General features: G+C 40.8%; 1 protein-coding gene across 9 annotated transcripts in view; it reads right to left on the bottom strand.

Annotated features, from left to right (window-relative positions):
• TMCC1 (transmembrane and coiled-coil domain family 1) overlaps positions 1–25,548 on the bottom strand; it is a 215,995-nt gene that overhangs the window by 58,138 nt on the left and 132,309 nt on the right. The window contains exon 1 of one of the 9 annotated variants that reach the window (XM_032784264.2): positions 2,790–2,910. The exons of the other annotated variants lie outside the window; for them this stretch is intronic. Within the exon in view, the coding sequence (XP_032640155.1) occupies positions 2,790–2,819 (30 nt within the window). The 5' untranslated portion in view covers positions 2,820–2,910. Of the gene's footprint in view, positions 1–2,789; positions 2,911–25,548 lie in introns of those variants that run through there. 9 annotated transcript variants of the gene reach the window in all.

Raw genomic sequence — 25,548 nt, 5'->3', positions numbered from 1 at the left:
AGAAATGAAAAACTATGCACTCCACGTAATGGAAACTTTTAAAATGTGCTGAATACCTAGCTTTATTTGATCCAGTCATGAAGCATCGATGTAAAATAAGTGATCATGAAACAGTTACTTAGGAAAAAAATATGCAGAATGAACTGATTCAAATCCTAGCAAATGCCATTAAAAAGAAAATTGTAGAAGCTACCCATTCTGCAAAATATTTTTCAATAATACTGGGCTGTACACCAGATGTGAGTCATATTGAACAAATGACTGCGATCATTCGTTTCGTGGATATGGAAAAAATCTGCATATGAAGATAATGCTGAAGTGCTCAGAAAGGAACATTTTTGGGTTTCATACCACTGAAGATGCTGACTGGATCATTTATGACTGAAATTATTCTACAAGAGCTTGAAACAATGTCATCATCTGTTGAAAACTTACATGGCCAAGGCTATGATAATGAGATTAATATGAAGGGTAAAGACAATGGTGTGCAAAGGAGAATGATGGAATAGGGCATTCTCTGAATTTGGTTCTCAGTGATGCTGCTAGATGCTGTTTGGAAGCAAGCAGGTTCTTTGACGTGGTGCAACATGTTTATCTCAGGCTCAACATGTCATTGAGAGATTCTGACTTGCCATGTGAATTCTTTAACTGTGAAACTTCACTTATTTTAAGGTCTAATATCCTTTTTGAGATTAACCTCATGATTCCAGGGCTTGCCTAGGGTACCAGTTGCGGCAGCTAGTCTAGGGCTGCCCCTGGTGCTGAGACTTAGTGACCTAATATAAAAATCTCAGAACTGCAACACCAAAGAAACATTTTCTTAATGCACAGATCCCAATTCTGCAATAAAATTATTTTCTTTCCTTTAAAGGTGATCTGTAAAGTGCTTCCCCATCCCTTTTCTTATAAACTTTAGAAACACGAGGACTGCAAAGGATGATCTTTCTTGATGTTGGGAGAACTATAAGTAGGCCTGCAGGTTGGTTTACTGAGAAATCTCAGCTGAACGGAATAAAAGTGCTGAATCTTTAACAAAAACTTCCTTAGTCAAAATATGACTTACTAAATTACACAGGTATCACCAAAAAGATTTTAGCAAATGGACTAAAAGGTCCTTCCCCTCTTAACAACTCAGCTTTCATTAGTCTCTCACACTAGTTCTCCAGTCAGAGCCTGTCAGCCTAGACATCATCTGAATTTCTAATTCAAAAAACCAAAACAATTATTTTTTAAAACTTTCAGGCCTTCTTGATAAAGCATAAAAACCAACATGTGCACAAACCCAATTTCTTTCTTTGCAAGTCACTTTTGGAGTTGTAAAGGCTCAACATTCTAGTCTGGTGATTTATCAGAGCAATAGAAAAGAAAGCATATTCAAATAAAAGCAAATAGTTTAAATGCTTTGGCTAGTTTCATGTTCTGGCCCAACAAAGCAGCTCTGTGCTCTGCGAGCAAGAGCACAGAGGCCAATACAGTATGTCGTTTTCATTCCTATGGATCTCCATTTATTTGCAGCCACTGCTCCACCCCTTCCCTCTGATATTTCCTGATACAAATTGTAGTTGGATGTTAAACTAGATGCAGCTACAGTAAGCTGACCTTTTATAACCTCTGAACAAATGGGGATGTGTCAGTATTGCTGACTCAAAAGAGGGAGCATTAAAAAACCCAACAGTTTCAAACAAAGCCTACATTGAAACATTAACCGTTAAGACAGAAAATAAATTAAGTGTAAACTCGCTGCGTGGAAAAATCTTTATTTGGATCCCACAAACTAGTAAACATTGGATATTTTCACTGCCAGTAACATTAACACACAATTGTAGTTACTGCAAAAATAATCTTCACCTAGTTTTAAGAAGACAGTATTACTTGCTAGGAGTCGGAGAAGCATCACTGTTCTATTGTTCAAGCACCTGGTTTCAAAGTCATCCATAAAGACTGCTTGTAAAACCAGGAGACACAGGTGGAGGAATGCCAGAAGAGGTAGATTCTTGGCTTGAAAAGCAAGGAGTTACGTGAATAAACTGTCTACATATTAGGATCAGAATAAATTTTATGCTATTTTTTAAAAAAAACAATCCTAATATTAAAGTAAGTATATTTGCTTCTTCTGGACCTACTGGCAGGCAAAACTGTGCTTTGCATTTGTCGTCAAATTCTGAGCATTCTATGCTGCTTGAGACGCAAGTTCAGCATCTCTGTTGCGTACTGCTGCAGAAAAGTCTGGCCTCAACTATCAAGGGGGAAAGAAAAGTCACTTACCATAGCTGGAATAGCCCTAACAAGGAGCCAAAAGACAAGGACCTTTTGAATTAAAAATGATTTCTAGTAAGTCATCGAACCAAAACAGCTTTAATTTTGCACACGAGCCATCTCTCATCATGAGAGCCACCCACACAGTAAAACTGAACAAACCTTTTAAAAACAAGTAGTCCATCAGTAGCACAATTGGTTTTCTAATTTTTAATACTCAGAGTTGGGGCAACAACAGATAAGGCAATATACAAGTGTCAAGTCTCTCTCCTCACAAATCCAAAGAGATGAAGAAATGTGGTTATTTAGTTACACAAGAGAAAGTACATGATATATATTTAATGTTGTTTCTTTCGTAGTAGTAAACGGCAGCCATCATACAGAATTTTAGCATGCAAATACCAAAGTTGTAAGCTGTGCCTGACAGAAGTACTGAGCCTAGATATTCATTGCCTATTCACATGCCTATCTAGCAAACTAGCCATATTTACAACTCAATATCACCACATTTGAGGAGAAAAGAAAAAACATACTGTTTCAGAAGAAGTCAGTGAGGTTTCCATACTGGTTCTGAAGTAAGTGAAGGAATTTGCAGTCTACACAAATGACTCTCCTTAGCTTGAACATGCTGTACTACGGAATGAGGTTAGCAGAGACAGGCTCCAGCCATGCTGGGCTGAATTCTACCCTGACAAAGCAATGTCACTGTAATATGAAACAGGAGTACCCTGTGTATGTTGGCAAAAGCCCTGAATGGATATTCTAGAAATCAACAGCAACTCCAAACAAGCGAACTGCCCTCGTCACATGAACACATCACAAACATTTCTGAGTCCACTAAAAATACTTCCAGACACTGACACAGACAGGAGGAGATTTGAAGTTTGACTCCTGGTCTCTGAAAATTAATAAAGCAAGAGGGAAGGTGCTTCTCGTCACCTTGAAAGTGATCAGGGCAGCTATAAAAAAGTGTTTTTATAAAGGGGGAAGAAATAAGGTTTTGCTGAAACATAGATAGTGTCAAATGATCAGAGCACAGGACTGAAAGCCAGAACTCCTAAATCCTCACCCTACATTCTACATCAATTTTGTCTGGGAAACGTGGGCAAACTGTATCTTCTGCCTTAGTTTCTCCATCTACTGGGAGGGGAGGGGGGAGAACGAGAGATTCTTTACTTCCCGGGTCCTTTAACAACAGATGCAGAAATGAGTAATCAGGTAGATTTAAGCACCTATAAGGTGAAGGACAGTGTGGAAAATTGTGAATTATGTGGACAAGTTTGGCAAAAAAAGTCACTGTCGCCCCTTCTGCCAGAACTGACAATATTTCACCATTTTTAATCAGAGCATTTACGGAAAGCTTTGAATTGGTGAAAATGGGGTCACTGAGTGTGGAAAAGCTGCTATAACAAGGGTCAGCAACCTTTCAGAAGTGGTGTGCCAAGTCTTCATTTATTCATTCTAATTTAAGATTTCGCGTGCCAGTAGTACATTAACATTTTTAGAAGGTCTCTTTCTATAAGTCTATAATATATAACTAAACTATGGTTGTACGTAAAGTAAATAAGGTTTTAAAAATATTTAAGAAGCTTCATTTAAAAAATAAATTAAAAATGCAGAGCCCCCCAGACCAGTGGCCAGGATGAGTGCCACTGAAAATCAGCTCGCGTGTCATCTTCGGCACCCGTGCCATAGGTTGCCTACCCCTGCGCTATAATCTCAGTCTTATTCACTACCCAAGTGGACAGAGGTTGCAAGTGCTTCTGCACGACCTCTTCTGGGCAATCTAGAAACCACGATGACAAGCTCTTGGAACCGGCTTCCAGTCTTAATTCTTAGGAAGACAGAACAGAATAGATTCTGAGGGCTCTAACATGGATACAGACCTCTTTCAAGAGGAAAAGGATTTAGACAAGAACTGTATCCTCTTAACTAGGAGACTAGTGGGTGCCTTATGTGTTTTAGGGGGTCATTAGTTGAAAGTGAGGCAACGACTTATAAATCTTTTTGGGGGGCTTGTGATCAGCTGCTCAATGATAAATGACCTTCAAATAACCCCTACGAAGGGCAGACCCACCCCAAAGGAGGAAGTTATTTTAAGACATGTTAATTTATTGTCCAGACAGTACCAGAACACAGCACCTGTGTTCAGTTAATTGCTAATCAGCTCGGCTGTCAGTAATGTATGCAATCAAAGGATGGAGGTGGGGGGATCAGTGCCAAGAGAACATAGTGCATGATACACTTCTCTCATTCAGGAGCATGTCACCAACTCTGTGGATAGGTCAGATACTGTTCATCTCAGGGCTTGTAACCATTATCTACTTCACAGTGGTTCCAACAAACTTGTGAAATGCACAAATTCAGTTCCTGATTTGGAGAGCTCCACTCCATGGTACACTCTGATGCTAAGCTAATTATTCCCACCAATCAAAATTTCCACATTTGGTAAGCATATTGGCCAAATAGTAACATGAGCAATTGCCCCAATTTAGAGAAAAAAATATTGGAAGACAGGCAGTATCTTCACAGAACAGTTAGACTGAGCTATAACTTGAGTGTAAACCCTGACTTGACTCTGTCCACACACAAAAATCTTTAGCTCAAGTTAAGTGGAGCTTTAAGATTGAGCTAACTGGCTGGGGTAAGGGTGGTGGGGTTGGGTATTGAAACTCGAGTGATGCTGACGCTCGAGTTAGTAATGCAGTTGTAATGCAACATCTCAAGTTACAAACTCATCAGCAGCTAATACAACCATTCAGGGTAGTCTACACTCAGAGCTAATCTACACCAGCAACAGTAAATCACTGCCAAGGCAGCGCTTTAACATGCCTTGTGTGGTTGTGGCGCAGTGCTGGGAAAGAGCTCTCTCAGTGCTCTAACAAATACCACCTCAGTGAGGGGCGTAGCTCCCAGCGCTGGGGCACTGATTACACTGGCGCCTTACAGTGCTGAAACTTGCTGCACGCAGGGGTGTGTTTTTACACCCCATAGCAAGAAAGTTGCAGCACTGAAAATGCCAGTGTAGACAAGCCCTCAGACACCTGCAGCTGGCCTATAACAGCTGACTGGGGCATGCAGGGCTCAGGCTAAGGGGCTGCTTCATTGTGGTGAAAATGTTTGGGCTTGGGGACCCTCCCACTTCGCAGGATCTTGGAGCCCAGGCTCTAGACCAAGCCGAGAAGTCTACACCACAATGAAACAGCCCCTTAGCCCAAGCCAGCTGGCATGGGCCAGCCACAGTTGTCTAACTGCAGTGTAGTGTAGACATACTCTCATTGTAACTCCAGTGTTGTTCTGAAGTGTGGCCTCTCTCACTGAAGCTAGGCTAGCGTGAGTGCAGTAACAGACATGTAGTAACTTGCACTAACACTGCAGTGAAGATAAGCCCAGGAACACCATCAGAAAACCTCCAGACATAACGGATGACTCAAAAAAACATGGGTGTGGAATATCAAGCACATGGGTTTTCCCCATGTCAAAACACAAGCCTGATTTTTTGCCTCACCTTCTACGTTTTACAGGTCTTAGGTGTCATTTCTCACTTCTCTGTCAGAGTGGTAACCACCTTCCACTATTCCATAGCAATCTCTGCGGGATGATCAAGGATGAAGTTGCTGAACTTTGAAGGGAACCTCATCCTGTCTCACTGCCCAGATGCTGTGTGGCCAGTCCTTCAGGGCAGGCTCTTCATTTTACAATGTGCTGAAATGCCTTTCACCTCTGTCCCCAGTTGGCTAGGTTTTAATATTTCTACTCATCTGGAAACGTAAACATTGGTGGTTTTATGTCAGGAAGCTCTAAATATCGCTGTATGAATAAAGGGTATTTAAAACATGTTATAAACAGCAATTACAGCAAATTAAAAATGCTGTTGATACAGCTTACATGGGTATATGTCCATGGTCTAACAAAATTAATTATCCACCCCAATTAAAGTAACTATTCCTCTCATCCCACTTTGCCTATCACGAGGAGCTGTTCAGTTTTAATGACTGTGTTGGTAAGGTGGTGACTTTCCCAAGATGCAGCTGTTCTCAGAAGTTAGTGCTGTACATTGTAGAAGATTAGAGTCTGAGCAGGTGGCTACAGAAGCTTTTGGGACAGAGAACAACTAGAGGGCAAGTGAATATCCCTTAAACTAAACATTCCTATGTTCTGTTGGTATAAATATCAAGCCATTGTAACCAGCCCTCAATTCCCTTCTCTACAAACCACACCCCCCCATACATGATTTGACCTGATTGTTGGATCTAGTAGCCTGGAGCACTTCTGTATATGACAATATTTAGTCGTCTTTGCTGACAGATCTACAGTCCTCTTGTATCTTCAAGAAAACAAACTGACCTAAAGCCTTATGTTCGTTGGTAGAAATATATAATCTGCAAGTTTTTGATTCCTGGATCAGTAGATGGGTTGAAGTCTGCTGCTGTGCGTATTTTAAAGATCCTTATTTGGAACCAGAAGAGGCCTTAGGTGATGGAGCTGGGCTGCAAGGGCACAGAGATTATCAGGATCCCTCAGCCAACACAATCTCCTGAATAAGGAACACCCAAGTCTTCAGCTCTTCTTCTTGGCTCACCGTAACAGCAAACCATGCGAGACTTTGTACTGCAGCACTTGATTTGTTTGGCGCAAAGAAAGGGAGAGAAACAGTGGGGCAGAGACAAGGATTAGTTTAAATACTGTGTCTCTGCTCACATACAGAGAGCAGGACAGGGTAACTCAGAAGGGCCTAGACACTTGCAGAACTAGATCTGAAGAAGAACTCCATGTAGCTCAAAAGCTTCTCTCTTCCACCATCAGGAGTTGGTCCAATAAAAGATATTGCCTCACCCACCTTGTTTCTCTAATATCCTGGGGACCAACTTGGTTATACCACCACAGGAAATTAGTATTCGGCAGTTACTAGCCATGCTGCTCAGTAGTTTCTGAAGCTGTACAGGAAGTTTTCGAAGTGAGTAAGCCACCAGACAGGTCACACACCTAGTTTCCCTCTCAGAGCATCTTGAGGGATGGCTGTAAGATTCTAAATACAGAAGTTAAAGACAGCCCTACGGACTCAGAGGCTGACTGATGTAAAACTAAGAAATGTGTCTGAAGTGAGGGCTGGATGGGCCATTACTTTGGACAGAGGCTGTCCATTTGTTGCGCCACCAACGTAGGACCAGTCAACTATTAACTCAAGGGCTGGAATGATGCAAGCTGTGGAGATCCCAACTGTTTATTTGCCAACAGGGTTTTGAAGAGTTTGAAAGGACTGTGATGCTGCCATTCTTCTCAAGCTGTTAAGAGTTGCGGTAACACACTATGTATGATCACTCTATAAAGACTGAAATAACTAAGATCAGAGGGAAATGTGTATGCACATGTACATGCATGCTAAAAGTGGGGAAATCTGTACAACACTAGTAGACTTACTGCCTAGCAGTTTTTGTTTGAAAGTTAGCCACAGTATTCCAAATACTATTTACAATGCTTTATACTACTTACAATAATTTCTGTGTGTATTTAAAGTTTATTTATTAAACTATATGGCAGTCCCTTTGAAGTCTACTGAGAATCAACACTTACTTGTCATGGCTTTACATACAACAGCCCTGAAGTTTAATTTTGTGTAATGGTTTCAGGAAACTCTTTAAAAAATACACAATCTTTGTATGTGCTTCAGCAAAGAATTAAGCTGAGGTGCAGGAAGGCAGGGAGTGTAACAAAGTTATACATAATATTGCCTCAACATTCCCCTAACCCTGTTACAAAACCTTTGAAAGAAAGTCCTTCGCAAAGGTGCTGCAAAATTATATGTAGTGACTCATTTTGCATGACAAGAGGATTTCTTAAACTCCATTGGGGAAGCCAGGATATTTACACTTTTGGAAAATGGAATATTAGATTTGAGGGATATGCACACCACCTCGCATGGGATGCACTACTCAGGAAGGCTCCATGACTGCATGACCAGCCTCACAAGTCTGGGTCTGAGAAGGCAATCTCATAATGGAGGAAGACCTAGTTCTAGAGCTGAAGTGAATCTGCTGGCTATGGAAATTAGCTCTGAACAGCTAATTTATCTATCAGTGTTTGCCATGAAGATGACAGTCAACTTCAGTAGCATAATCTAGACAGTGGATGATTGAAAGGTGCCAAATCTTCTTAGGGTATGCCTACACAGCAGCTGGGAAGTGTAATTCCCAGCACACACAGACATATATGCACTAGTTCTGCTTGAGTTAGTGCCTGTATAGCAGTGCAGTTGCACAGATGGCAGCTCAGTCTAATTGCTCAAGTACATACCCAGGTGGTCAGACAGGATTGTACTTGGATGGTCAGCCTAAGCCACCACAGCCTGGCCACACCACTATTTTTAGGCATTTGCTCAAGCAGAGGAATTCCTGTGCTTGGAATTACATCTCAGTTGCTGTGTAGACATACCTTTAAAAAACAGTAGCTGGAATGACATGGTGGTTTCCATCCCAACTATTCTACTTTCTAGAGGGATAAATTCAGTTTGTGACTTGCACAAGGTCATAGTGCTAGTCAGTGGCATATTAAAGGATGGCATCCAGGAGTCTCACTTCCAGTCCTTGTTCTGACTCCTTAACAACTCTCCCTGGCTCAAAAACTGATTTTTCACAGCAAAGAACATATTATGTCTAAAATATGTAATTGCTCCTTGAGAGTTTTCATCCTAACTATTAATGGAAATGGCTCCTTTGATTAGCTGAAAAGCTTAAAGTTTATGATTAACAACTAAGTGCACAAGAAAAATTACAAACTTAAGCCTTACCCAGGAGAGTCAAAAGTGGTGCAAGAAAATGCACTCTCAAAAGTTAGTCTGGTGCCTAATTCCACAGGGGTTTTCTTATGCTGTCAAAAATAGAACTAATTTCTACATTGACAGAGTTTCAAATCAAAATATCCACTGATCCCACTTACATAACTGAAAGCTATATTTCTCTGGCATAATGCATAAAGTCTAGCATAATTTACTTGCCTTTTTATAAATGCAATATAAATATTGGTGGCTAATTATTCAGTAATGACATTAATTGGAAGAAAAGGTTTATACCACTTAAAGAAGCCTCTGCTGCATAAGAAGCCTCTGCTGAAATATCATCAAGGTTGCCAAGACATCAATACCATTATTTACAAACAGGCTATTTAATCTTTCAATTAATTAGCCCTTGGAACAGAGCTGTGGTTTAATCTAGAAATCAGGTTTGCTCAGAAAGGAAGCAGATGAAATTCTTGACTGTTAATCCTTAGTAACATGAAAGATGTAACTAGCAAGCATGACAAGGTAGTACTTGACAATGTGGGATTTCCCCCCATCATGATAAACGGGGAAAAAATTAAATACATAATTATATAAATTAAAATATGAAATACATAAAATAATGTTTTTATGACAACTCAGACCTGCCCCCTCTTCTGTATCACTGGTGGAATTTGTGAGAACTGTGTGAAGTTTTCCTTTTCCGTCTCTCTTGGCTATTCATCTCTTTGGGCAAGCTTCAAAAGGCCAGTATGTAAACAGAGGCTATAGCAACGACCACCTTACTTTTTTTATTTCAGCATCTAAGATAAACAGCTATGTACTATTACATGCAGCTCCATTTGACCTATATCCAAGAACAATGTATTTTTCTTTGCTCCCCTTCCCCTCCCTTCCAGTGTTCATAAATTTACTTTTTCAGTCCATTTGTGAAGGGTAGAGAGAATGAGGAATTAAAAAAACAACAACAACAGGTGCGCACCCAGCCTCACCCTTCACTGTAGTGGGCCTCCCTGTAACCTCCCGTGTTACTATAACAAATTACCTAAAATAATCGAAAGGAAATTCATGGAGGTATAATGACCTCAATAGTCCTGTGACAAAGATACACGTAGGTGAGTTAACAAAGGTCACCAGCTCATTTGAATTCCACTCATTATTAGTTTATGCCGCTAATCACAATGTGAGAATTACTAAACATCTTTAAGCTTCACCTGTATTGAAACTGTTCAGTGTGCAGTCACGGAAGATGTATGGAAGGAATTAATAATATTTGAAGTGCCAGTATGATCAGCAAAGTACTCATGTAGTAAAGATCAATAGATCTGCTCCCTGTGGGTATTTTGAGGCATAGCTTTATGACTCATACAGGTTTTCACTTCTGATAGCACTGCAAAGCCAGTACATCTACGGGGGAGCTGGATTCTATTCTAGGTCACATATAATCATTGAAGTTCCAACTTCAGAATTACTGGTAATCAATGTTCCCTCTAATTTTTTACATCCATGTGTGGAATGAATTTTGTCATGTGTGGCTGAGGGGTTCGGCATGTGGGAGAGGGTAGGAGTGCAGGGGGTGAGGGTTCCAGCTGGGGGTGTGGGCTCTGGGGTGGGGCGCAGGAGGGGCAGGGGCAGAGGGTTGGGGTGCAGAAGGTGAGAGTTTCAGCTGGGGGTGTGGGCTATGAGATGGAACTGGGGATGAGCGGGTTTGGGGTGCAGGCCTACCTAGGGGCTGCAACAGGGAAAGAGGACTCCCCCCAGCTCTCTCTTGCCACAGCAGCTGGGGCAAGAAGTGCCTCTCCGCGACTGCTGCAGCTCCAGGGCTCGGGGAAAGGCGCCTCTCCCCACCTGTGCGGCCCTTGATAGCCTGCTGCATTGCAGCCCAGCTTACAGGGAACTTTGCTGGTAATGTGTGTGCCATCAAAAATCCAGCTTGACTTTCAGATCCCAGGGGGAGCTTTCAGGCCAATGGTTAGAAAAACATTTTCACTTATAAACTGGCAAATTTGATCCTGAAGTCACTAAGGGGAAACAATGGAACTCCATGATATCATTTAAGAAACATTTCCAAAAGTATAACCACACTTAAAAAAATTATCGACCCACATTTCCAAAGCATACAGTACCCTAAGTTCAGGGCCTAAAGGCAATTACATGAATGGCAATTTGGACAAGTCGATTTTCTTTCTGTGAACTCCTCCCACCAGTGTGGATAGTGGAATTATACTTCCCTTGTCATTCATATTAGAGGCAGGATGACGAACACAAACTCTTCCAGGGAGGATGCCTTTTGCTACTACTTCAGTCTGTAAAGTACATTCATAGAAATCTTTGCTCTAGAGAAATCTACATCTCATGTTTATCTACTTTTTCAGTTTGGTGGGGACACATTTTGAAACACATTTTTCTAGATTCTGAATACTTGCAGCTACTCCAGACTCACTGCATTCTGAGGTAGCTCCTTTAAAAGCCAGGGTAGAATTATTGCCAAACCAAACTAAGAGCCCCTTTGACTTCAGTTATTAGTTTTTCCACTTTTACAAAGTTGCCTTAATCCCCTCTCATTTCTGTTACTGATTGCCACCAACAATGCGATTACTTTTATTCTATTAAAGGTATGTTTAAATAACTGAAAAACTATCATAGAACAAAGAGACTAGGAAGAGCTGCAGCAAAAGTAGGGGCCGAAGCACAAGATGTAGCAGGCAGTACACAGCAACCATTAGAAGGTTTGACTTTTTTTCTTCTGCTACATTGCTATTGAACAAGAACAAAACTTTGCTTTTATCTGGATAATCAACCTAACAATTCAGAACAGGACTCTCACGGACAAGCTGAGGGACTTATATGATTAGCAAACTTTACCTACATGCTAAAGTGAAGTCACAATGACTTGAAAGTGGACTGAAAGATGTTTAGCTTGTCAAAAACTGAGTTCAAGGTTCTGTGTTTATAATCTTGTAACAAACATCTGACATCACTGACACCTAAAACAGAGCAGGGAGCTGAACTCCCTGCTCTGCTTTAGGAGTTACTGATGTTATCACTGGAGAAACAGAATCCTGACTTGGCAGGTAAATGAGAGAAAATAATTGGAGTGGAATTTCAACTTTTTCTTGCAGTAAAGCAGTGCTTCTCAAACCGGGGTTGCCACTTGTGTAGGGAAAGCCCCTGGCAGGCCGGGTCGGTTTGTTTACCTGCCCCGTCCACAGGTCTGGCTGACTGCAGCTCCCACTGGCCGCGGTTTGCTGCTCCAGGCTAATGGGGGCTGCTGGAAGCAGCAGCCAGTAAGTCCCTTCGGGAGCCGTGATTGGCTGGACCTACGGATGGGACAGGTAAACAAACCGGCCCAGCCCGCCAAGGGTTTTCCCTATACAAGGGGAGCCCCAGTTTGAGAAACACTGCTGTAAGGAATTTTTTTCAAACCCAGGCCCCAAACCTGGCAAAAGTTATATTCATAGAATGATCACATACTGACCAAATATTATTTGAGGCGCCACACAAACTAGCTCCTACAAAATCAGATCTCCCATACAAGGCATTTTCCCACCACTAGGCATAGATAGGACTGTCATCTGTAAATTGTGCAATGAATTAACAATATGAGTTTGCAGTCCTGATTAAAGAACCTGTTTGGCATTGAAGTTCAGATAACCTAAGATGTTTATTCCCCTATGTACCACAGTACCTGCTGCAAAGAGCCTGTACAGTCACTCAGTGTAGGAGTCGGGGAGGAAGGGAGAGGAGTTGGACTAGAAATATAACTGATCTCTTGCTGATTACCAACAGGCGAGTCTGACATCAGGACCCTCAAATACTCTCATTCTATGATCGCAGTATGGAGGGGTTAATCCTAGATAAAAGTGGAACCATTTTATTTTCTTAAAAAGAGAACTGTATTTGATCCCAGTATCAGATTCTTCCTCTATTGGGGTCCTACGTCCTGCCCTTCAAGAGGAACGACTTGATCTAATAGTTTCTTTTCCAGTTCCCAAGTACTATGTTAAAAAAAATTAATATATTTATTAGGCTTAGTGTTTAAAACCACACTGACAAGAGAGAGCTAACCTATTCTAGCAGCAGAGGAATGAAGCACAACCTAGCAATGATAAGATGTCAAACCCACTTTAGATGCAAGGTAGTGTTGGAAATCCAGTCCAAAAGCACCATTGCAGAACAGGAAATACAAGCTGGTCTGAGGAAATTGTAGACCAATCAATGATAAATATGAGACAAGTCAGAATTATTTCAGTGTGATATTTCAAGTGTTTGGGGAGCCGGTTCCAACTTACCATCTCTCTCCCCCGTGGCAGTTTTGGATTGCATAGCATTTCACTGCAGCTTCCCTCAATTTTCTCCCTCTAGCTTCCTTTGGTCCTGACCTCCTTACCTCTGTGCAAACAGCTTTATGGTGGGTGTCATGCTCTGGTGCTAATGGAGGGGACCTCATAGTGAAGACCAGCCTACACCAATAAAGATTTAGTACACATCGCAGCTCAGCTTTTCAGCAGTACAAATTGCTCTGAAAAGAAACCTACAGCTACAGTGATCAGCCTCTAGGTGCAGGGCTGCCAGACATCCTGGTTCGTGGGAGTGGGGGGGAGAGGGGAAAGAAGAGAGGAGGGAGGTTGCTATCTTTCTGATCTCTCACTGTTACTTTCCTGCTGTAGTATGTTGATGCAGTTGTATGAAAGAATATCATAGGATTTTAGAATTCAACAGGCCTTGATTAGTGTTCAAAATACATTGGTGGTGGGAAATATCATGGTGCTTATTTTTATTTTTTTAAATTGTGCTCACTAATGCTAAGTTAACAGAACCTCAGATCATGCTAAATTCTCAGCATAGCTACATCCAAATTCTGGGCTGAGTAAGGTCACCAGAGCTATCTGTAAAGGATTTTCTAGTTCACCAAAAACAATAAAAAAAAAAAAGGGAACGCATAATCTGTCTGTTTACTGCAACTACTTTATTCAAGGTAGCATTACTGAGGAGTTTAGGTGTTCAACTCCCATTGAAATTTCATCATTTTCAGTAACTACAATTCACTCCTGCACAAAAATCTGGGATAGGCCTGAGCAGATGCGGCCTTTAGGAGTTACCATAATAACAAATAGTACAAATATTACACAGAGCTTCACTGAACAAAGACAGATGACTTGAATGGTGATGAGGTGACTAAGCACAAAGTATTTTACGAACTCAAGGCAACAGACTAAATAATGTGAGTATGTATTCCAGGGAGGTTTTAGCAGCAAAGGGTTGCCTCTCCCAGAGGTAACTCCAGCACAACGAAGACAGACAACACTGAAAACTTACACGCTGTTTCACAGGTCTGCAAAAGAAAACAGCAGAGGAACGGTATACTCACAACAGTTTGTATGAAGATGCCAAATACATAGAAGTGAAGGAGGAGAAGGAAATAAATTGCTCAGTAGAACACTGTTGGAGTTCTGTTGACCAATTAATCAGGAGGATTTAATAAGAAGCTAACAAAGGGCAAATACACAGCCGAACTTTGGGAAAGGCATGCAGAAACAACTGTTCTGGGGTGTTCTTAGAGGCCCACCGTCAAAAGTAATTGTGTTACTTTTGAAAACACCCAAGAGCTAGTTTACAGCATAAAGTTTGATTAGAAATATCACAGAAAGCTCCCAGGTTTGTTGCTGGCTGAAGAAAAAGAATGCACATTAAAAATTCGGTTATACTATCCAATCCTAAACTTTCATTTTACAACAATGTAGTAGTGTGCCTTAACCCAGAACACAGCATACTGTGGCATTTTCAACACTTACAGAACAAAGCACCACCTACTGAATTAAAAGGAGACTATTTCTTGAAAGTTTCTTATCGAAGTACTGACCCTAACCCATCCTGCCCATGAGATCACAAACACAACTAATGAGCTGGAGAAGGAAAAAAGCAGAGAGAAAAAAAGATTGAACAGAAACTGAGAATCCATTATAATCCAGAAAAAAAAAAAAAAAAAAGAGAAGTTAATGGGACTACTTCAAAATTACTGGCTTTGGGGATGAATGTTATTTACTCTACACGATATGTAATGTAGGCTCTAATGCCAAGCTCACTCAAGAATCATATGGGCATTTATCAATAATATTGATTTAACTGAATTAATGGCTACATAGCATCATTAATTGTGAAGAAACTGATTTTACGGAACTGAAAATTTCATACCACCTAACATCAGATAAGAAAAGACAGCAGCAATAAGAGATTTCGAATGCCACACAGTGCCCCTTAAGTTTTTTGATAATATAGAGTAACTTTAGTGACATCGAATACCAAACACATACTGAAAATAAAGATTTGTTAAGCGGTACATGTAACTTTGAAGTGTTGAAGAGCAAAACTAACTAGTTACAACAATTTTTCTTTAACAAAATGTAAATTAAATTACAAAATGTAAAAAAGAGCAAAAAAGTAACATTTTAGGTTGGCTAGTACCATTATCCTGACAAATGCAACTGATACACCTACATTCTTCAGTATCAGATTGTAAGTGAGGTAATAACAGGGGTGGTTCCTGAGAAATAGTACAACAGAATGAAAAAATACCCACAGGGTGAAATGTGACTAGACATAGAAAATTCAGACTGTATCTAGAAATTGCACAATAGCTTGGAACAAGCAGCTTAAGGCACCATGCTCAGCAAAAGGATAGCGCATCAAAAATACCAGTAACATAAGCTGCCTGATATCAAGAAGTGATTAAATGCTTGTTTCACACTTGAGATAGTTCAAAGAGCTTCTGCAACGTGAGTTAGCTTTTATAACATTTGACATGACACAGAAGTCAGTACATAATCAGCTGTACCTCGTATTCATGGCTAAGTCATCTTTAGGAAAGCTTAAGGCTCAAGGTCTCCCCTTGATTTCTACACCAAGGTATTATCTGTGTGTGGCAGGAGATTTTCTTCATGTACTTTTCAACCTGGGATTCTCTCAGTTTCCCCAAAAATAAAACCAAACAAAAAATCTAATTTTTTCCAAATTGTGCCACTAGGGGGAACTTAGCTTCCTTTATTCTGAAACCAAACAGCCTGTGTAAAAGAGTCACCACATAGGCCATTTAGAATATCTGCATACTACTCCAGTACTGGTAAGGAAAGACAAGCTCTCCCACCCCCACAGGGGTGTATCATATCTTGGGTAATCCAGCACTAAACAGCTGTCAGCAAGAAATTGATCCAAGCTCTGTAAATATGGAGACTGATTTTGAACTAGAGATAATGCAGTACACAGTATCAAACAGTCCATCTTCCTCGGGGGTGGAGGGTAAGGTTTACAAACCTAGTCTGTCCACCATAAGCTTTTCCTCCACTTAAAAAAACATGAAGTAATGTTGAACTTTATCCCCTCCATCTCCATAACTGTACTTTCACCAATACATCAAACTGCAGTTCTGCAATACGATGCGGCATATACTGTATATGAACTTCAACAAGCTGCTTGTACAAAGAAACTAAAGTACATCAAACTATCAACTAAAACAGCACTCTTCTTCCCAAGAAATGAATTTATTTAGAAAAGATCTCTTGATTAAACGTGTATTAAAACTCTAAAGAACCTATCTGGAAACATCAGTGCAAGCTTTGTTTCAGTCCATTTTATAAAAATCCAAGTTCTTATCTACTTAAACACCAGAATGCAAATGTCTTTTTGAAAAAAATTAAGTAAAGCCAAAACATTGTAAGCAAGTAAGTAAATAAAGATAACTTTCAGAAGAACAGCCAGTCACATTTTCCTGGGAGATGAGGACAGAGGACTATGGGCAAGTCTACACTTAAAACGCTGCATCAGCACAGCTGCACCAACAAAGCTGCGCTACTGTTGCGCTGTAGTGAAGATGCTCTAAGCAGATGGGAAAGAGCTCTCCCATCAGCGTAGTTAATCCACCTGTTCAAGAGCCAGTAGCTATATCAGCTGGAGCTGCTCTCCAACCAACTTAGTACTATCCACACAGGGGGCTCAGTTGGTAAAACTACATTGCTATGGGGTGTGGATTTTTCACACCCAAGCCAGGGCCGGCAGGCGACTGCCTGCGTGCCAGGCTTGGGGCTGTATTGGGATTGGGGTGCTGATTTTGTTAGCAACAAAAGGAAAATGGAATGTTTGAAGTAACGTATTTCAGGTATTCTCTGTGTGGATTCATTTTTTTACTAGCCCCTTCCAGAATGTTTTGGACCTTTGTAGAATGTTGTGCGACCTTCCAGACTTTGAGAACTACATTTTCCTTGCATCTCTTAGAATGTTGTCAGCCACACCCTTGCAAGTGTTACAGATATAAGAATGAAGTGAAGTGAGAGCCCAGCTGTGATATCATGAACCTTGTTTATTTGTGTAATTAATGGAGATATCCTATCTCCTAGAACTGCAAGGGACCTTGAAAGGTCAAGTCTAGCCCCCTGCCTTCACTAGCAGGACCAAGTACCGATTTTGCCCCAGATCCCTAAGTGGCCCTCTCAAGGATTGAACTCACAACCCTAGTTTTAGCAGGCCAATGCTCAAACCACTGACCTATCCCTCCCTGCCAAGTGGGCTTGTGTTTTAAGACTAGAAGAGTGTAAGCAGGGACTAAAAGGTAGGGTTGCCAACTTTCTACTGGCACAAAGCCGAACACCCTTTCCCCATCCCTTCTCCAAGGCCCCACCCCCACTCCCTCCCTCCCTCCCCATCACTCGCTTTCCCCCACCCTCACTTACTCGCTCATTTTCACCGGGCTGGCTCAAGCAGTTGGGGTATGGGAGTGGATGAAGGCTCCTGATGGGGATGGGGGTGGGCTCCGGGCTGGGGCAGGGGGTTGAGGTGTGGGAGAGGGGCATGGGCTGTAGGAGGAAGTTTGGGTGCAGGGGGCACTCAGGGCTGGGGGAAGGAGTGGGGTGCAGGCTGTGGGCAGCACTTACCTCAATCAGCTCTCAGAAGCAGCGACATGTCCCCCTTCTGGCTCCTATGTGGAGGTGCAGCCAGGCAGCTCTGCACGCGGCCCTGTCTGCAGGTGTTGCTCCCATTGGCTGAGGTTCTGCCAATGAGAGCTGCAGTGCCAGCGCTGGGGGTGGGGACAGTGCATGGAGCCCCTTGGCTGACCCTATGCCTAGGAGCCCAAGGGAGCTGCAGGAAGCCTGTCTTAGGCCCACTGCACTGTTGACTGGACTTTTAAAGGCCCGGTCAGTTCTGGTCAAAAACCGGACACCTGGCAACCCTAAATAAAGGATAGAGATCTCTAGCATCTCATTAAATAGCAAACCCCCATCTACACAACAATATAAAAGAAATACCGTTACTTTACCCATGCTTAACATGCAACATTTGATGACTTTTTATGACTGAGGAATAGACTTTTTACTCACCCTAATACTGTCTGAGATAGTTTGGTTACGAGGACAGAGGTGAAGTGATCAGAAGCTTAGAAGAAAAATTCAAGAGTGTTTTTGTTTCTTTTAAACTTGTTCATTGACACTGCTCGAGAGTCTATCAAAGGAAGATCTGGACAAATTAAGCACCACAAAAGACACCTGGGTTCTTTTTGTACGACCTTAGTGAGCTGCCGGCACACATGAAAACACTCTTGAACAATTGTATGGATCTTCACTGGATGCTTACACATGGGGTAGTCGGACTTCAATGATAAAGACCTTTATGTCGAATTGGACAACATCAGTCACACTTTGCAACATGGAAAGCACTCCCCATTCCAAGTTCCCCAATTCATTCATGATGCAGAGCTGAAGGACACTTTTTCTAATGTGTGAATAGTTCTGATGATTCTGCTCATGCTGCCGGTCACAGTTGCTAGAGGTGAGCGCAGCTTTTCGAGACTCAGGCTCATTAAAACATATCTTCAATTGATGATGGCTGACAAGAAACTGATATCCCTTGCTATTTTATCATCTGAAAATGTCATTGACCAGTCTTTGGATATCTCTGATGCTGTTCTTTAGTTTGTGAGGGCAAAGGTGAGAAAAGCAACCCTTTGAATTAAAGGACTAAGGTTAACATTCTAAGGCTGCCACCTGCCGTAGCACTACTTAATACTGGTCCACCCAACGTTGGTGCACAGTTCAATCTCTTGTTAGTACATTTCAGTTATTTTTCAATAGTTCTTATAAGCTTAGAGGAAACAAAACAATTTATTTACCTATATATGGCATGAATAAATACAGATTTACAGATCCTAGAATGCAAATTTAGCATCTTATATGACGGGGTAAGTCATGCATGCAAATCATGCATCAAAGTCATGAAATGGACTACAAATGCAATAAAAAGGAAGGTATTCAAAAGTTTAACAAATGAAGTGTGGGATCCAAAGACACTCCTCGCTTGGGGCACCATTTGGTCTAGGGCCAGTCCTGACCTAAGCAACGTACTTATACCCATATAAGATCTGTAGTGTAGACCAGGCCTAAGTTTTGTCTCCTTAGATCCTTTACTGAAAAAATAAAATTCAATTTTAACTGACAGTTATGGACTGGGTTATTGTGTCACATTGTTACAGGCATACTGGTACTGCCCAACTTGTTAAAGCTAAATGAGACAATGACCCAACAAGTGGAACAAATCTTAGAAGAAGAGTAGACTGTAAAACAATTTAGGCCCAAAATGCACAATTACTAAACCTAGTATTAAGATTAATGTATTTATCCTCAACACCCTAGGAGGAAAAATACAAACATTTAAGATAATGAAATGCTTTGAGATCTACTGAAGAAAAGCACTATATAAGAACAGGGGATTATTATTATTGTGTGAAATTCTTTGTTTTATTTTGATGAGAACACTTTCTGGTCTAGATTTCATCATCCCTTGCAATGTCTTTAATGCAAACACTACACCACTATACTAACCTAGGAGTTCTAGAACGTGAAACTAACTAGAAATAAAACTAAAATCTTGCTATCTATTTTCAGTGTCCAAACAGCATGAAATGGAGAAGAAAACAGTGAATAGTAAATTCATTTTAAAAATGTTCATCTTTAATAATATACGGTGAGGTAAAAATAGATATGGAAATTTACTTTTTCTAATAGATGTTCCTTAAAGCTGATGTGTATAAGCTCAGTTTCAAATTCAAACCCTCAGATAATGATGCATGTCAGGTCTCTGTGGAATATAGTAAATCAGTGTTCATATGAGGGACAGAAGAGTTCTATCTACTTTAGTGTTTTGTACTGCAATGAATCACGGTAATATCGGAGTGCCTACATGTAAAACTGATAGCAGTAGTGAAATCCTTAGTTGACTTCATGCAGTTTCTGCCACCTCCATCTTTTTGGGGTAAAAACTCTGCTTGTGATAGGGTTTCTGTTTTTGATGGAGGGAAATGCTCTCAGACTTTGCATTGTTAAAATGCACTGGTATTGCTTTTTGTACATATACTTGTTATAAGAAAACCAAGCTTTTAAAATTAACATTTCTTTTAAATTGTCCTACAAGTTTTAAGACTTCAAATTGTAGTAATCTTTTGGAAAATCAAGTTTTTAATTTTCACATTATATCAACAGAAATGAAGCAGCATCTCCCTTTACAAGTTCTCATCCTAAAGGAAAATACATTGGAGGCCAGTTTGAAAAAAATTCACATAATAAAACTGTTTTATTAACTCAAAGCAAGAGTGATTTCTACACTGAAATTTTACTGACAAAACAAGCCCAGCATTCAAGGCAGAATTTTTCCTCCCTTCAGAGTCTGAACAGAGTGATGTAACTTTCCCCTTCTAAGATGATCTAGGATAAAGATCACTGTAAACACAGATGTCAACAAAAGTAATAACACGACAACTATGATCTTTCACTCTCTTCATGTGTAAAGGGATAAAATACAGCTATTTGGAACGCTGTGTGTTCAAAGCATCTAGTGCTTCAAAATATGGACTTTTAATTTACCAAACACGAAAGCAAGATGTGTAAGGGAAACTGGGAATAAACTAGATTGGCACTAGATAAATTTAGGACACCACCCAGCCTAGCATTTAATTTAAGAGTTTTACAAATTAGTTTCCTGGTTAGTGAACCATTCCACACCGTCCACCCTCTCAAAAATATGATAATCCCTCCTTCAATTACTCCTTTACCTCTCATTACTATAAACATTGCTGGATTTCAATCCACCATGTACAGACCAATTACAAACATCTAGTCTCTTTACTAATCTAAATGCTCCACAGTTGGGAAACAAATATAATTTTAAGCCAAGCAACCAATGTAACAAAAAACTACCAAACAAAAAATCAGTACGAAGATTTACTGGCTAAAGCATATAATCTACTCTCTCGCTTTTTACTTGATAACTGATACAGGGTTTTTATTTTTGGTATGGACAAATAAAACATGTGCAAGACTCTGTTAAACCATCTTTAGAGTGGATTAAAAAAATCACCATCTTGAAGTCCAACAGCCATTCTGAAAAGGGTTCCTCTGCTTAGAAATGTTTGTGTTTCTCTTTTGGGTGGGAGAGGTGCATAGGAAGAAGAATACAAAAAGTACCTACAAAACAGTATAATGCACTCCAAGTAAAAATAAATATTAAAACACTATTTAACTATTCATCAACACAACAGCAGAGCTCAAGAACTAAGCAGAAGAGTGTAGGTAAGATCAATCTAAATTTCTGAAGGTATGCTACAATATAAAGTGACATAATGTAAGAAACTTTTGTACAATCCCTGTAGAAAATATGCTCCAGTGTGCTAGGGAGTTAGAGACAATTTTAAGTGTCCCTTCTACTTTGTCTGCCTCCCCTTCAATATTTCTTCAGGGATCAGAACATAGAGGAAGGCTGTTTTCAGTGCTGTTGACAAGAAAATTGTATTATAGAAGCTCTCAACATTTAATTTAGGATCTAAAGTTATGAATTATTCCTGCAACAGTGGTAATAGGTAAGGCTACGTTTTAGTCACAGGTATTTTTAGTATGAGTCATGGACAGGACACAGGCAGTAAACAAAAATTCATGGCCTGTGACCTGGTCCATGACTTCCTATAGGGGGGGAATTCAGCTCAGGAGGTTGGCCCTGGGGGTGCCGTGGCTGCTGGGGGGCATGGTCAAGAGGGCGTTGTGGGTGCTGGTGGGGCTTGGGCAGGCTCCCTACCCAGTTCCTGGGAAGTGGCAGCCCTAGCTTCTAGCTCCACATGCTGCCTCCGTTCTGCCCCAAGCCCTGATTCTGCAGCTCCCATTGGGTGGGAACTGTGGCCAATGGCTGCTGCGGTGGCAGTGCCTGCAGGCGGAGGTAGTGCGTGGAGTTAAGAGCTGAGGGAGGGGAGTTGCTGTCACCCTTCTGGGGAGCTCCCCCAGGTAAGCAGAACCCCCCGCTCTGCAGCCCTGAGCCGCCCCGCCCCCCAAACTCCTGCTGCTGGGGAAATGAGGGGCCCTGAGACTGTCCCAGCAGTGGCTGCTGTGCCTGGCCCAGACTGCAGAAGTCATGGAGGTCATGGAAGTCATGGAATCCATGACTTCCATGGCCTCTGTGACAAACATGGAGCCTTAGTAATAGGACTTATTCCAAGAAGATGTTTCAAACAGCTAATTTAAGGAGTTAAAAAGTCTAATTACAGGTGCAAATTCGTGCAGGCTGAAGGAATCTTGAAACAGGCACAAAGGACTAAACACCATAAGGAAAGCTATTTGTAAAAACCATTAACTTGTAATAGCAGGATCATCATAGGAGTGCAATGCCAAACTGGGTCCTGAAAATAGCTGCTCTAGTTTTCTCACAGAAACCACAACTCTGCTTTTAAGGCAGTAGCTCCAACCCTTCACCTGGAAGTCTGTTCCATTCTGCGAGGCCACAAAGGATTAAACAGGCATTTAAACTGAACGAACATCAAGTGTTTGCCTCCTATAGACCTAAAATACACCACTGGTGTAATCCACTGTAGCAATTCCTAAGTTTAGGACCTAAACTATTTAAGGCACTTTTATTTAGAAAGTCCTGGGGCAAAAATAGACTAGCAAAAATTTAAGAAATGAGTAAATACTCTGAGAGCCTAGAGTTGACCAATTTCTAGGAAAAAAAACCATTTTCCCCAATACTGAGCCTTCTCTATCCAGTACCACTCTGGCACTGTGAAGTACTCTTTCATGCACATAAACGGATCTTCTCCTTTAATCTAAGTAACAAGGTTTCAAATGTACAGAAATGAAAGGAGACATCCTGTATATGATCTGCTGCATTCTTTTCTCATCAGTTACTGTTGTCTCCCCTCCCTACTTCAGCCACCAATTGTATTAAGGAATGTGTCTAATATTTTAAGATCTTCAGGGACCTTGTCTTCCTGTACACCTGCAAAATATCATGCCCACCAATGGCCCTGTAAATAAGATACAAGAAATATGGTACAGTCTAGAATTTTAATTAGCTGGCAAAATGCTTAGGTCCAGGCCTATTTAGGAAGGCACTTTGTGGAATCTCTACAACTGTCCTGGGTCTCAATCCTTCTCTTTTTCTATTGACTTTCAATTAATGGTGATGTAAAATTTGAAAAACCTAACTAAGTATCCCCTAAATACCACAGAAATTTCTCTTACTATCTTCCTGCAACAAGCTGAATAAAGAACTCTACATGATATCGTACACACCACTACAATACTTGAGATTGTACATCAGACATATTTACTGAAGACAGAGCAACAAATCTCAAGAACTTATACAGGCGGAAATAGAGATCTCCCCAAGAAACCTCAGGATATATTCATCAACACTATTCCTGGGCTAGGAAGCTGATTAAAATACATTCAGTGGAAGAATGTATTCTAAACTCGCTTAAAGAAAAGCATAATCAAAAAGCAATTTAAATGATAAATGTTCTGAAAAACGATACCCCTTCTATTTTAGCGTATTAAGCCATAGTCAGACCCTCTACTGCAAACTACAGCAGATTTTTGTTTAGAAAAAATCAAATAAGCAACAAAGTCAAAAGGTCCTGTTACATTTAACTTCTTCCCTAATCAGAAAAAACACACCTATGTTACTGTTTATATAGCAAAAGAGAAAGATCATGTTTAGTGACCCCTTATCTACCTATGAATAAACTGCAGATAAAATTACATTACGTGACCTGTGTTTGAACTCCAAATGTCAATGTAAGTCCCTTACCTTCTCCTTAGCTGCAAGTTAATTTTCAGCCTTGAATGACACAAAGATATTAAATAGAAGGCAATCTGAACCATTCATATCTCATGATAACTAAACACTAAATCCATGGCTTCTGTGCTCGGGCGTGAAAAAGGATTTAAAGATAAATACAGCTTGGTTTCGAGGGTTCTAACACGGCTTCATTACAAAATTCTGTGGTGAAAAAACTGATTAACATCTCCTCTATTTGCTAACAGCTTCTTCAGCAGCGTGTAAGATTTGGGTCACAGTGTGTGCCTGATTACAAACTAGAGCTATTAAAAAACAACATGCAATTGCTTTTACACTTTTACATTATTTTGCACCACATTCAGAAAACACTCATTAGGTCGGGCACTCTTAATACTGGCTCCAATTTCTACCAGTGTGAGAGGTTCAGCTCCCATACTCTTCATTTCAGCTCTCCCACGTTATTCAATATTAATCAACAAACAACATTTTTAAATCAAACACGAATAAGCTTCATTTATGAAGAAAAAAAGTTATTCACTAATGCCCGGAAGCAACTTACAACTGGTTCTATGCAAACTAAGGACTTTATATGCAGGGTGCTGAGCAGCCCAGCTCTCAGTAGAGAGCCGTTGTAAGGTGTTAAACATTTATTGTATTTGTAACAGTGACAGCCATTCTTCAAACTTAACCAACTGCACAGTAGTTTGGCACATTAAGCATGAAATGCTCTGCATGTCAATCTTCTCCATGGCTTGAGCCAACAACATGCATTTTAGTATCCCAGAACACAGAACAAATGGGGTAATATTCACAGACCCACATTATTTTCAATTGTGACCACTGCATTAGATTGTGATGAAGGTATTTTTAAAGGGTATGAATTGGTATTGATGATTCCTATCACCTAAGTGTACATGGTGCTCCATAACACATGGAGACCCTACCCCAAAAGAATTTGCCATTTCAGTACACACAAAAAATGGAGTGCGGCCATTAGAACTTGAATTCCTCAGAGAATATTTGTAGGTGGGTTTTTAGGAAATTCTGAAGTGAGGAGCTGGAAGGAAGTTTGGGTTGAATGCTGTTCCAAGCATGTGGGATAGTATGGAACAAGATCCAGAGTTGGCAGATGGGAAGAGTGGTAAGGAAGTGTGAAAGTAGAGTGCTCACATTATCTGGGTTATTAGCAGAGCGCTGTGCTAATAAAACAGAGTGGTCTGACAAACTGAGTCCTGAGTCTAACTTTGACAATTTGGAGGTTCTACCGAGATGGCAACCATCTTCACTGGGGCTGTGTGATTCCTGACCGTTTTTGTAGGATAACCGTGGCAGCCGGCACCTGGGCATTTGGCCCGAGCGGTCCTCCACTAGAACGGAAAGGCGCACAACCACAGTGAAGTCTACGCCACCGAACC

The sequence above is a fragment of the Chelonoidis abingdonii genome, chromosome 17 (genome assembly GCF_003597395.2).
Source record: "Chelonoidis abingdonii isolate Lonesome George chromosome 17, CheloAbing_2.0, whole genome shotgun sequence".
NCBI classification, from domain to species: domain Eukaryota; kingdom Metazoa; phylum Chordata; order Testudines; family Testudinidae; genus Chelonoidis; species Chelonoidis abingdonii.
This window is presented reverse-complemented; position numbering and strand designations above follow the sequence as displayed.